This window comes from Orcinus orca, chromosome 20 (assembly GCF_937001465.1).
Source record: "Orcinus orca chromosome 20, mOrcOrc1.1, whole genome shotgun sequence".
Lineage (NCBI taxonomy): Eukaryota > Metazoa > Chordata > Mammalia > Artiodactyla > Delphinidae > Orcinus > Orcinus orca.
In genome coordinates, this window is record NC_064578.1 from 46,879,990 (window position 1) to 46,893,521 (window position 13,532).

At 58.0% G+C, this 13,532-nt stretch overlaps 1 protein-coding gene across 3 annotated transcripts; it reads right to left on the bottom strand.

Moving 5' to 3' along the window:
- Positions 1-837: 837 nt before the first annotated feature.
- On the bottom strand, positions 838-9,519 carry LOC101278402 (periaxin). 3 transcript variants are annotated; one of them, XM_033430945.2, is made up of 3 exons: positions 8,979-9,519; positions 5,776-5,972; positions 842-5,154 (listed from the first exon to the last, which is right to left on the bottom strand). In XM_033430945.2, exons 1-3 carry the CDS (start codon positions 9,160-9,162, stop codon positions 1,531-1,533), a joined length of 4,005 nt encoding a protein of 1,334 aa, XP_033286836.1. In that variant the 5' UTR covers positions 9,163-9,519; the 3' UTR covers positions 842-1,530. The 3 variants fall into 3 exon arrangements, with proteins under 3 accessions (XP_033286835.1, XP_033286836.1, XP_033286838.1); XM_033430944.2 differs by lacking the exon at positions 8,979-9,519 and having other exon boundaries at positions 838-5,154; positions 5,776-8,865; XM_033430947.2 differs by lacking the exon at positions 5,776-5,972 and having other exon boundaries at positions 843-5,154; positions 8,979-9,114.
- Between the last annotated feature and the right edge of the window lie 4,013 nt (positions 9,520-13,532).

A 13,532-nucleotide genomic window follows, 5' to 3' on the forward strand; every position in this document is an offset into this window, starting at 1 on the left:
ATCCAGGCCCTTAGCAGTGAGAGCACAGAGTCCTAATCCCTGGACCACCACCAGGGAATTCCCCGTTCTGAGTGCTTTAGAACCCTTATCTGATCCTTACAATATACATCTCAATACCTCTATTTTATGGAAAAGAAAGTAGAGGCCAAAAGAAATTTTTTTAATGCCTAAGGTCACCCAGGTGGGTACCAGAGGCAGGCTTTGACCTTGAGCAGTCTGGCTCTCGAGCCAAGCTCTGAACCACTGGACACAACCTCCTAGTGTCCAGGAGACGTCAGGGGGGTGTGCAGAGATGCAGACGTGCACTGGAGGCCCGAGTGGACCCAGGAGAGATTTGGGGAATTATCAGCACAGAGGTGAGGAGTGGAAGCCGAGGGGAGGGCGACATGGCCCAAGGAGGGTGTGGGGATGGATGAGGGCCTGGGAGGAGCCCTGAGGGCCCAAGGGACAGGAGGAGAGAGAGAAGGAGTGCGGGGGAGAGAGAGAGAGAGAAGAGAGCGCTCAGGAAGGAGGAAGGAGCCCTGAGAAGTCAGGACACGGGAGACAGAAGAGGCCCTGAGCGTGGCCACAGACAGGCCACTGAGAGGAGGAAAACCTCAAATGCTGGGGGCCTGGGCAGGGGGTGCGCACCAGGAACGTAGGTAACTCCTGCCATGTCTGGTGCGCATGAAGAGGAAGCGTGTGATGGGTCATGAGTGACCCAAGGCGGGGTCGGCTTGAAGGAAGCCAAGTGGGGAGTTTGGGACAACTCAAGGGCACTGATCTATAGCCCTTCTTCCTCTAGAATGGGAGGGCGGAGATGTGAAGAGAGTGGAGGAGTGGCTATAGTGGCATCAGGGGGAGATTCGGGACTAGACAGCTTGTCTAGGGCATCTCAGAGAGAAATGGGGGAGCCTGGGGACCCTGGAGGGGGCTTAGGGACTTGGATCCTGAGTGGAGATGGGTCCCTGGAGGCTGAGGTCCAGCCCCAGTAGGGGCTGAGGACCCTGGGACTTAGTCCTAAGAGGGCAGCCAGGTGCCTGGGGTGGAGGCCCTGGGGTTGTCCTGGCAGGAGTGGGTCCCGCAGCACAGGCAGAGTCTCCCGCAGAGGGGTCCCGCAGCTGGGTTCTGCTGGGGAACTTCCCCAGCTCAGAGGCCCCTGGGAATTCTGAAGGGCTAGGACAGCCCCCTCCCACCGGGCCCACCCCAAGGCCTCCCAGAGTCTCCTCAGACCAGGGGTGGCCTGTCTCACTGCACAAAGCATCCTTTCAGGCCATCCTCAAGGGACTCCTTTCTCTGCACCCGCGCCCCACCCCCCAACAAACACACACACAGAGGAGACCTGACACAAAGCTACCTCTGGATTATTTTATTCACATGGCTTGGCAAGATACGGGCACTCCTGCCAAAGAGTCAGGCACGGACTCCCCGGCCCTGACCTGGTCAGTCGCCCGCCTCCCAGCCCTCTGAGGGTTAGTGCTAGTTATCTCACACACAAAACGAGGAGGGGGATGGGAAGACGGGAGGGGAGTCTCCCTCTGCTGAGGGGTTTCAGATGACGGCAGCCTGAGCCCCCTCCATCCTCGTGGGGCCTGGAGGCCCTGTCTCCGAAAACCCCACATTGGGCAGCCGGACCCGGAATCCACCTTCCTCCTGGGCCTTGGGGCTTAGGGACACCCGGGGGAAGCGGAACTTGGGTGACTTCTCCCCTCCAGGTGACTTGGGGGCCGCCTCGCCCTCCTGCCCCCGAGGGGCCTTGGAGGGGGTAGTCAGGCCCACACGGGGCAAGCGGACTCGGACGCGGCCCCGGCGCCCGGAGGCCCCTTCCCCGCAGCCCTCCTCTTCCTCGTCCTCGGGGCTGGGGGAGCCTTCCCCACTGGCCGCCTCGCTCTGGCTGAAGCCCACGCGGGGCAGCCTGAGTTTTGGGTTCTTGGCCTTCTCGGACTCCTCAACCCCCTCCTTGGCCCGTGCCAGGCTGAACCGGGGCAGCCGCACCTTGAGCTTGTGTCCGGCATCCCCCTCGCCCTCAGACACCTGGTATTCAGCGTGGCTGCCCACAGCGGGCGGGGAGAGCTCCACGTCAGGCAGCGAGAGGTGGAAGGGGCACTCGGCCCCTGGGGGCTGGTCCCTAGGCCCCTCACCCCCCGCCGCATCTCTAGCCCCCAGCGTCGGCATCTTCAGCCTCAGCGCGCCCTCACCTGTGGCCGCCTCACCCGCCTGCACCTCTCGGCTCAGCCCCACGTCCAGCTCAAGCTGCGGCACTGTCACAGCGGGCATCTTGAAGACACCCTCACCCTCGAGCGGCTCACCACCCACCACCTGGGCTCCGGGTAGAGACAAGGTCACCTGAGGCACCTGGATCCTATAGCCTGGGGTGCCCTCTGCTGGAGGAGGTGCATTCTTGGCCTGCTGCCCGGGGGTGGCACCCAGGTCAGCCTCCCCAAAGCTGGGCAGCTCCACCTGGGGCAGGGAGATGCAGAGTGGCCCCCTCGGCCCCCCATCCTGGCCCTCAGTGCCCACCTGCCTGGTGGCGGACATTTGCCCTTCCTCCTGGGCCCCCAGAGTAACCAATTCCACCTCAGGGATCTTAAGCTGCACAGCCGTGGACTCTGGCTTTTCCCCGGGGCTGACTCGCCCCCCCTGGATTTCTGCTTCCTTCCCTCGAGCCAGCCCAAAGGAGGGCATCTTCAGCTTGGGCATCTTCACCCTCGCATCCCAACCCCTGCTCTTGCCCTCCAACTCAGTCGCCCCTGGCACTAGTTCTCCTGCCTCGCTGTCCCGGCCTCTGACCCCAAACTTGGGCAGGCTGAACCTGGACCCCTTGAGCTTGGCGTCAGTCCCTGCCACCTCCACCTTGCCTGTGGGCAGATGGGAATCCAGGCTGAGCTGTGGGATGGACAGATCGAGGGCGGGCAGCAGGCCTGCCTCCCCCGTCCCTCTGGCCTCCACCTCGGTGCCCACCCGAGCCTTGGGGAGTGAGATGGCAAACTTGGACACCTTTAGCTTGGCAGCTCGTCCGGCCCCCTCAGCCTCTGCCTTGGTCACCTTTGGCCCCGAGAGTCCAAACTTGGGCAGGGAGAACTTGGAGGAAGGCTTGACTTTCACCTCCGTCACCTCTACTTGCCTTTCCTCAGCCTCCACTGTGGGCAGCTGTGGCGTGACAATCTCAACGGAGGGCAACCAGAAGGCCATTTCCCTGACCCCTGCTACCACCCCAGGGGCTTCTGACTGCTCCACCTTGCCCACGTCGGCTGCAGGGACCTGCCCCTGCAGGCCGAAGGCCCCGGGCAGGTCTAGTTCCACTGAGGGCAGTGTGAGAAGGGGGACACCCACACGAGCCTCGCTGCCCATCTCTGGCTTCAGACAGGGAAGTGTCACCAGCTTCCCCGAGACCTCAGCACTTGCCTCATCTGGCTTGCCGCGAGATGGGGACTCTGCCCTCCCTAGCTTGGGCATGGTCATCTTGGACATCTTGAAGCCAGATTCCACCCCCTCTGCTTCCTCTGCCCTGGCAGCTTTTAGCTGCACCTCCGGAGCCTTGGGCAGCTTCACCTCAGGTGCCTTCGGCAGATGCACATCCGGGACCTTTGGCGCCTGCACTTCCGGCAGCCGCATCTCCGACACCTTTGGCAGCTGCACTTCCGGGAGGTGCACGTCCGGCACGACCATCTCGGGCAACTTGGGGAGTTTTAGCTCTGAGACCTTTGGCAGCTGCACTTCCGGGAGGTGCACGTCCGGCACGACCATCTCGGGCACCTTCGGGAGCTTCATCTCGGGGACTTTCATCTCCGACACCTTTGGCAGCTGCACTTCCGGGAGGTGCACGTCCGGCACGACCATCTCGGGCAACTTGGGGAGTTTTATCTCCGAGACTTTTGGCAGCTGTACCTCTGGCAGTCGCACCTCTGGCACGGCCATCTCGGGCACCTTCGGGAGTTTCATTTCGGGGCATTTCATCTCGGGTACCTTCGGCAGCTTCAGCTCCGGAACTTTCGGGAGCTGCACTTCGGGCACGGCCATCTCCGGCACCTTTGGGAGTTTCACCTCAGGGACTTTCGGCAGCTGCACCTCTGGAAGCCTCACCTCTGGCACAGCCATCTCCGGCACCTTTGGGAGTTTCATCTCTGACACTTTGGGGAGCTCCACCTCTGGGAGTCGCACATCTGGAAGGGCTGCCTCGGGCATTTTGGGGAGCTTGACGTCTGGGGCCTTGGGGAGCTTCACCTCAGGCCCCTTGGTCTCCTTGGCCTCGGGCGGCGAGACCCCGATGCCAAAGGAGGGCATCTTGATGGTGGGCAGCTTCAGCTTGCTCTCAACGGCTTCAGGGGCAGCGGGCCGGGGCTCCAGGAGAGAAAGCCCAAAGGTGGGCATTCGAAGTTTGGGCCCCTTCACCCTGGCCTCAGGGCTGCCCTTGGCCACCTTGGCCTCGGCAACTTCTTTTGCTCGAGCCCCAAAGCGAGGGAAACTGAGGCGGGGCATCTTCAGGGCCACCTCAGGCGCCTCTACTCGGGCTTCCACCTCTGCACCAGGCAAGGCCAGGTCCACCTCCACTGTAGGCGCTGCCACGTCCAGGGTGGGCACCGTCACTGCCGCAGCCCCTTCCCGGGTCTCCAGACAGGGAAGTGTGGGCAGAGTGGGTAGCGAGGGCAAGGTGGGCAGCTCCACTTGTGGGACCTGGATCCCTCCAGCCGCAGGTTCCACAGCAGGTGCAGCTGGGGCTCCCAGCCCAAGGGTTGGCAAGTGGAGGGCAAAGCCGCTGACTACCTCTGCTGCAGGGGCCACCTCCCCCTTGGGGGCTGCGACCTGGGGGACACCCACCTCAGCACCCGGCAGCCGAGGCCCAACCAGCTCCACCTGGGGAGCTGTGAATCGGGCTCCTGCAGCCCCCTCGGCCTCTGCTTTGGCCTTCCTGGGGGGAGGAGCTGCAGCGGCCAGTCGGGCTACCTGGGCCTCTTCGGCCACTTCTCGGACACGTAGCCGAGGCAGCTGGAGGCGCCGGCGGGTGGGGGCAGCTGGGACAGGACCTTTGACAGCCTCGACTTTGAGGCCTCGACGCAGACGGGAGAACTTGGGAAAGGAGAATTCGACGTCAACAGGGGCCAGGTCTGCAGGGACCCCCAGGGCCCCGGGCACCACCATCTTCTTCTTCTTCACAGGGGACAGACTCTGGATGTTCTGAGGAGAGAGGAGAGAGGCAGCAGGCGGTGGGACAGTGGGAGGCCTGGGGTGGACGGGGGGAGCCCCACGTGGTTATTTTACCAGGCTGGGGATGTGCCGGATTGAGCATCTTGTCCCCAGAACACCATCCCCACTTCCTGCCTGTCACTTCACCCTTACTGCCCCAGAAGGCAAAGACTTTATTTAGAATCTTACAGTGAATCAACAGGAGTATAGAAACTGTGACCCAAGACTTCTGGCTCCTCCTCCAGGATTTTCCCCCAAACCCTCACTCTAGAGATGGGGAAACTGAGGCCCAAGGAGGGGAAGAAAGCTGTCAAGGGTCACTCAGCAGTAAATGAGCTGCCCTCAGGCTTGAACCTGGCCTCTCTGGTTCAGAGCGCCCTGGTTCAGGACGCCTGACGAGGTGGGTGAGGGTCCTGGTTTGGGATGAGCGGGTCCCCCTCCCCAGGGAGGAGTTTAGGGGCAGAGAACAGGAGGCAGTGGATGGGATTAGCGCTGGGTTAGTGACAAGACAGAGGGCAAGGCTGGCCCACCAGTGTGGGGCAGTGGGGCTCACGGCGCAGAGACAGGATCGCTGGGGCAGTCCAGGGCCGTAACCGGGCTAAGCACGCATACCAGCTTGGCCACCTTGGCCCGCGGGCCCTTGATCTCGTAGCCGGCCACGGTCCCAGGCCGCAGCGCCAGGTCCCCGGTGGGCACAGTGCGCTTCAGGCAGAAGGAGACCTTGTAAGGCTCGGCGCATTGCAGCAGGCGTAGTGCGTCCTCGTACTTGAAGTTCTCGAAGAACACTCGGGCGCTCAGCAGCTGGTCCCCTGCAGGCCAGGTGGAGGTGGGCGGGGCGTGGGCATCTCTCGGCTCCGCCCAGGCCTGGTTCCGCCCACTTCTCTGGAGCCTGTGCAGCGAGGCGCCTCCCAAATTTTTGGCCCCGCCTATACCCGAGCACAAGATTGAGACGCAAAGTTTCTCCTGGTTTGAGGTTCTGACACTTAAGGACAAAGCCACGGCCTCGGCCTTAGCCCCGTCTCCTTCACTGAGCAAATCCAAGCCCATTCAGGTCACACCCCTCCCCTTTCTACTCCCCTCCCCCATCCTCACACTTCAGACACTAACTTTGCTTCTTTTACTGAGAGAACAGAATCAGAAGAGAACTTCCAGAAGCTCCCGCCCCATTATTCAACCCTCTGATCCTGTGGCGATTTTCTCCACTCTCTCCCCATGTTATCAATTTGATAAACCATCCCCACTCCTAGCTCTGGTCAATCCCTCCACCACCTTCCAGCAATTCTCCCCTCTCTCCCCACATTATCAATTTGTCCTTCTCGTCTACATTATTCCCATCAGCATACAGCATACCATTCTTTCTCCCATAAGAAAGGCTGTCTTGACCTCACTCCTTCTGGAGCTCCTGCCCCATTTACCTGTTCAGCTTGATGGCAAAATTCATTGAGTTGTCTAGCTGCATTATTTCCAGTTCTCCAATCACACTTTTTACATCCCCCCTCCCAGAGCCTTGAACTGCTCCTCTCAAGGTCCCATGCAGTGACCTCTGTGTAGTTAAGTCCAACGGTCAAGTCCCAGACTTCATCTGCTTGAACTCCTGCTTGAGACGCAGCTTCACGCTCCTCTCCTTCATCTACTTGCTTGGCTCGGCTTCCGGGGTGCCACACCTTCTGGAACCTCCCTCGAGGTTCCTTCTCAGCCTCCTGGGATGGTTCCTCCCCATCTCCCAGACCTCTTAAAGACACACAGTCCCAGAGCTCAGGCCTTGGACCTCTACTCTGGTCCATCTACATGCTACACTCATCCCTTTGGGAAGCTCATCCAGATTCAGGAGTTTAAAGAGCATAAATATGCTGACTCCCAAGTGTATCTCTCCAGCCCAGCACTCCCCCCTCCATCCTAGACTCAAATATCCAACTAGCCCTCCACATCTCCACCTTGGGATCCACCTGTCATCTGACAGATCCAAATTCTATTCCTGGTTTTCCTGCAAACAAGCTCCAGCCCCAGTGTTCCCCATTTGTGGAACTACCAACTCCATTCTCAGGTCAAGAATCCCTGGACACATCCTTGATCCCTCTCTTTCCAATCCACCCCATATCCAGTCCTGAAGGCGCTTCGCCTGGATGGCAAAATGCATTGAGTTGTCTAGCTGCATTATTTCCACCTCTCTGATTACATTTTTGACACCCGCTTCCCAGAGCCTTGAACTGCTTCTCTCAAGATGCTATGCAGTGAGCTCTGTGTAGTTAAGTCCAATGGTCAAGTCCCAGACTTCATCTGCTTGAACCCCTGCTTGAGACCCAAATGATATCCAGAATCCAAACCCTTCTCTTCATCTCCAATAACGCTCTTTTGGCCCCAAGCATCACCAATCTCTTACCTGGAAAATCACAGTAGCCTCTTTTGCTGCTCCCCATTCTGCCCCCCCCACCCCCAGTCTACCGCTAACACAGCATTTCAACACAGTCAATTCACGTTTTTTCTTCAACTCACAAACCTTCCAGATTAAAAGTCAAAGTCTTCCTCATGGCCTATAAAGCCCTCTAAAAACTACCCTTTCTCTTACCTCTCTGGCCTCATCTCTTACTCTACTCTTCACTAACTCCACTCCATCCACCCTGGCTTCCTTGCTGTTCCTCCAACAAGCCAGGCATGCTCCCATCTTGGGGCATTTGCACTGGCTGTTCTCTCTGCCTGGAATGCTCCTCCAGATGGCCACATAGCTCATTCCCTTACCTTCTTCAGGCCTTTCTGCTCTTCCTGGCTCACCCTATTTAAAAAAATGCAGCTTCCGGGACTTCCCCGGTGGCACAGTGGTTAAGAATCCGCCTGCCAATGCAGGGGACACGGATTCGAGCCCTGGTCCGGGAAGATCCCACATGCCGCAGAGCAACTAAGCCTGTGCGCCACAACTACTGAGCCTGCGCTCTAGAGTCCGTGAGCCACAACTACTGAGCCCACGCGCCACAACTACTGAATCCCACGCGCCTAGAGCCTGTGCTCCGCAACAAGAGAAGCCACTGCAATGAGAAGCCCGCCCACCATTACAAAGAGCAGCCCCCAATCGCTGCAACTAGAGAAAGCCCGGGAGCAGCAATGAAGACCCAACGCAGCCATAAATAAATTAATTAATTAATTAATTTTTTAAAATGCAGCTTCTGTCCTGGCATCCGTAAGCATATATCGCCTTCTAATTTACTGTGTATTTTACACATTTTGCTTAAATATGTCTCTCCTTACTAGAACGTAAGCTCCATAAGTGCAGAGTGTTATCTGTTTTGTTCACTTCAGTAGCCCAAGCACCCAGAATAATATCTGGAAATAGAAGGCACTTAGTAAATAGTTGTTGCATGAATAAATCGCGTCAGCCTCAGCCATGTTACCTAAAATATCCCTTACTAAGCTCCCCTCCCCACCCCCTCCAAGTTGTTAACTCCGCCTCTTTTCTTCAGCCTCAACAACAAAACAATAACCAGCACTTACTTAGTGCTTACCATGTGCCACTTAGCTACTTGCTGTGTTTTCAAACATTTAATCCACATAATAACCCTATGAGATAAGTACTAGAATTAGTCCCATTTTAGAGGTGTAAAAACCGAGGCACAGAAAGATTACAAGATAGTAAACTGCACATCTAGGAGTCGAACCGAGACAATGAACCTCCAGAGCTCCTGCTCGGATCAACCGCAAAGCCGAAAGGTAACACAAAGCCCCGCCCCTAGCCCTTAACCCCGCCTCCTGGTCCCGGTACCCAGGGCAGCTTCCCAACCCCGCCCCCGCAGGAAAGCCCCGCCCCATGCCCCCGCCCCACTCACCTTCCTGCAGGCTGAGGCTCCTGGCCGCAGGTGAGTCCTCACGCAGCTCGCGGACGAAGATTCCCTCCTTGCCGCCGCCGGCTACGTTGATGCCACTGACCCCTGTTTGCGCCTCCGTCTCCACGATGATCTCCACCAACTCCGCCCGCCTCAGCTCCTGCGGAGGGCGGCGAGGGGTCGCCATGGGGCGCTAGGGCGGGACTTCGCCCAGAGCCCGCCATTGAGCTTAAAAGCGGCTCTTAACCGGGTCCTCAGGGCACAGGCGCCTCGGCGGGGCTCAGGCAGGTTGTGCGGGCCCACCCTCTCCAGCATCTCCCCTTTAAGTGAGCACGAGGGCCGCTCGCTCAGTGACACCCCGCGAAAGGGTTCAACGGCTCTCAAGGCTCACAGGCCTGGTGGAGCCCCAAAGACCGCTATCGGGAGAGGCGGGGCGCGGGGCGGTGTTGTAGAGGAGGGGCGGGGTGGGGAGGCCAGAGGGAACCTGAGTTGCGACTGAGAGGCGGGCCTGACATGAGGGCGGGGCTGTGCCTCCCCCCCGCCCCAGAGGGGCGTGGCCAGTTGGGGCGGGGCTAGGGTTGGAGCATTTGCGGATCGAGGACGGTTGCCTGAGAGGAGCGATGGGTGCGGCTACAGTGTAACCGTGGAGGTGCGGAGGGGACCCATAGTCTGTGGACGGGCTTGAACTATGGGGAGGGGCTTTAATAACCGCAGAACAGGGGTGGGATGGAGGATGGGGTCCCGAAGAAAGGGCCGACCCTTAGTGGTGCGGTATGGAGGGGTGCAGGTGGGACTGGCCTCGTTGAAGGCTTGATGTGTGTGACTGTGCCCCATTGTGGACTCTATGACCCCAAGCCCTGCATAACGCCCATTGGAGAGGGAATCCAGTGAAGAAGGGTGCGTGGGTAATGAGTGGTGGGCTGGCAGACGTGGTATTCCTGGTATTTACTGTAAATGGTGCTGACATGGCCCTGGCCCAGCAGTGCACTGTGGAATCTGCACCCGGGCTTCCCAGAAGAAACAGTGAAAGGCCTCAGTTCCACAACCATCCAGGAACCCAATCTGCTGTGTGTCTTGGGCGGGTGGGGGGGGGACTTTGCCCTCTCTGGACCCATTTCCCTACTGTAAAGTTGGGTAACATGGGTGTACTGGAAGGAGTCTCTGACTGTGAGCTGAGACCTGAAGCAACAGAGATGTGAGGGGTTGCTGTAGTGGGTAGTGCATTGAGGCTGGTACAGACTGGGGTTGAGCCCAGGGCTTGGAGAGGGGAAAGCAGGTCTGGCTGATGCTCCACAGCAGTGGCCCCGGGACTGGAGAGCTGGGCGGAGCATGGTGAGAAGGGGTAGGAAGAGTTGTAGTAGAGGCAGCAGGGAAAAGCATGACCATCACCACCACCCTTAGGCCCTGGGCTAAGCATTTTATGGGTGGCATCTCCTTTCATCCTCCCCGCAGCTTGGGCAGTCACCGAGTAGGACACAAAGGTCCAGAGAAGTGAAGTGACTGCCTAATGCCACACAGCAAGTTAAGCGTTGGGGCCTCAACCTCAGGTCTGTGACCTCAGAGCCCATAAGCCGTCCTGTAGGCGGTGGCCTCCGTGCACTTTACTCCCTGCCTGCCACCCCTCAGCCTCAGCTTGACTCCTGTAAAAGGAGACCCACTCTGTGCCTGGCATCCAATGGGACGCAGTCAGTGCTAGTGCCCTGTCTCCATAACAGTGAAAGCCGTTAACATTCAAGGAGGCTTCCTAGGTACCAGGCCCTGGGCAAATGACACAAGTGTGAGTCCTCAGTACCCTCAGAGGTGGGGACCATTGCCCCATTTCACCGATGGGGAAACTGAGGGTTAGAAAGTTCAGGTCATCTGTTCAGGGCTGTACAGCTGAAGTGATAGGGTTGGGATGTAAGCCCATGGGTCCAAAGCCCATGTCTTTAACCCCTACACCATCCTGCCTCTTCTGATGAAGGGTTTCTACTCTATTTTTTAAGCTTATTATTGTTAATATAATTCCATTATGCTCAATGAATTAGCTTCTTTGAATCTTAGTCTGTGCCAGGTACTGTGTTAAGCACATTACAAATGTTAATTTTTTTTCCTTCACAGCGACCCATAAAATAGGCCCTGCAGCTATCTCCATTTCACAGATGGGGAGACTGAGGCACAGAGAAGCCAGGAAGTGTCTCCTTGCTACCCTAGTCCGTGCTCCCACCAAGGCCCCACAAGTCCCCCTTGCAGGATGTGTTGGGCGCTCACCTCAGCACTCTGGCTCCTGGCCTCCATGGCGCTGCTGGGAGTCACCTGGGCCCCAGGCTCCTGCTTCCTCTCTCCCTTCTGCTGCAGGACCAGTTTCAGTTCTGCATGGAGCAGCTGCCTCTGAGCCTGCAGGGGCAGGGATGGAGGCTTGAGGCCAGGAGAGGATAAGAGGAGAAGGCTGGGCTTAAAGGGAGAGGTCAAGGTGGGTATGAGAAGGGGAGAAGGGCCCCCCCCATCCCAGCTGTCCTCTTACCGCTGCCTGGGAACAAGCACCCCCTCCTAACAGGAGCCCAGCCTGGGATGGTGCACAGTCGTCTGCGGGGCTCGCGCCCTTCCTCTGGGGTCTCGCGCCCTTCCTCTGGGGTCTCGCTGCCTGCCAGGGAGAGACCAGGTCATGAGGCTCCAGACAGGCGAGGGAGGGGCAGGGAGGGGCATGTGGCACCAGCCAGTGCTCACCTCAGGGTCACCTCCAGCTCCTTGGGCCTCCTGGGTCCGGGGCTCTAAGAAGAATAACGTGAGCATTACTATCAGCTAACCCCACTGATTGCTTCCTGAGTGTCTGAGCCTTCCCACACTCTGTCAATACTCTATCCCCAGGAATTCCCTGGCAGTCTAGTGGTTAGGACTCCGCTTCCACTGCAGGGGGCACAGGTTTGATCACTGGTCAGGGAACTAAGATCCTGCATCCTGCATGGTGTGGCCAAAAAAAAGGTTACTCTATCCCTATAGTGCAGGTGGGGGCACTAAGGCTCAGAAGACCTTTATCCAAGGTGACACAGCAGTATAGCCAGAACTGACTCCTAGGCCTTTCTGACAGCAGGGCCCCTACGCCAACCACCTCAGCTGACTGAGGGGGCCAAATTCACTGTAAAATCATTATATCCACTGCCATGTACTCCCTGTAGGCAAATCACCTCACCTCTCTGTGCCTCAGTCTCCTCATCTATAAAATGGGAAGAATGAGGGCACCTACCTCTCAGGGCTGTTAGGAGGGTCAAATGTGTTTGTAAATATACAGTGCCAGGCACATGGTGGGCACTTCATAAGCACTTGCTATGATTATCACTAAGAACTTCCTGTGGTCTTGATCTTGTGTCGAATATCCCACGGGGGTCATTGCATGTGGATTTCAGAACACCCCTGTGAGGTCAATACAATTGCTGAGCTTGTTACAAAGAAGGCACCTGAGGCTGGGAGAAGGAAAGTCACATTCCTGGGTCACAAATGACCCAGCCAGGACTTGAACTTGTCGGAAAGCTCCAGCTGCTCCTACAGATAATAACTAATGGGCATTGCGTGGTTACTCTTTGCCAGTCCTGTGCTAAGACCGTCACTTTCCACCTCACCGCAGAAAACCCTAACCCTACAACACTGTAAATCAACTATACTCCAATAAAAAATAATTTTTTTAAAAAAAAAAGAGAAAACCCTAAGCCCTGAGAGAGGCCAGGGACCTCGTTCAAGGTCACACAGCACAGCGAGAAGGAGGTAGAGCCGGGAAACCTCCCCGACAGGCCCTTCTGGGGAAAAGGGGATGGATCCTATCTCCCTCCTCCGAGCCCCCGACTCTGGCCTTGTCCTCCCAGCCCCCAGCTGGCATGCCAACCCGCCAACCCCCACTCCACAGGGAAAGGTCAGGCCTCACGCGGCGCATTCCCTCAAACAATAGCCCATCTGCTGTGCCCAGTCACATTCCGCCCCTGCCCACCCACCCCCAGCTGCACAATGGCCCTTCATAGCCCACCACTGGCCAGGATAGAGGACACAGCGACCCCCTCAATGCTCCAGCTGTACCCACTTCACTGGTTTCCCCCCCACGGTGTCAGAAGGCTCCTCTCTGGCTCTCCTAGGGGTCCTGGTCTCCCCTGTGAGCCCCCAGCCCCTCCCACATCTGGATTATTTCCTCTGAACTGGGCCTTATGCTGGCACCCTTAGGCCTCGAAATCACTCTGGATGTGATGGCTATTTTAGGGTTGAAAACTGAGGCTCAGAGAGGGCAAGTGACCTGTCTGGGGTCACACAGCTAGGACCTGTGCCCTTGACCCCAACTCTGCACCTTCACTTGTGTTGGTGGCTCTGAGCACTGGAGGAGGCCCAAGCAGCAAAACAGCTGAGGCAGGAGTTGGGCTGGGCAGAGGGGATCAAGGATCAAGGGTGCCAGGAACAGGCATTCTTAGAGGGACCTCGGTGCCAACCCCGAGCCAGGCAGACACTTTATAGACATGGCCTCATGGTACCCCATTTTACTGATGAGTAAATGAGGGTTAAGAAACGGGATATCACAGGGAATTCCCTGGCGGTCCAGTG

Excerpts from the sequence above, each read along its gene's own strand:
- LOC101278402 (XM_033430944.2), bottom strand. The coding sequence starts at position 6,210 with ATGGGCTTGGATTTGCTCAGTGAAGGAGACGGGGCTAAGGCCGAGGCC. Across the intron at positions 5,155-5,775 it reads GGGCCAAGGTGGCCAAGCTG|AACATCCAGAGTCTGTCCCC; the intron begins GTATGCGTGCTT and ends CTCTCTCCTCAG.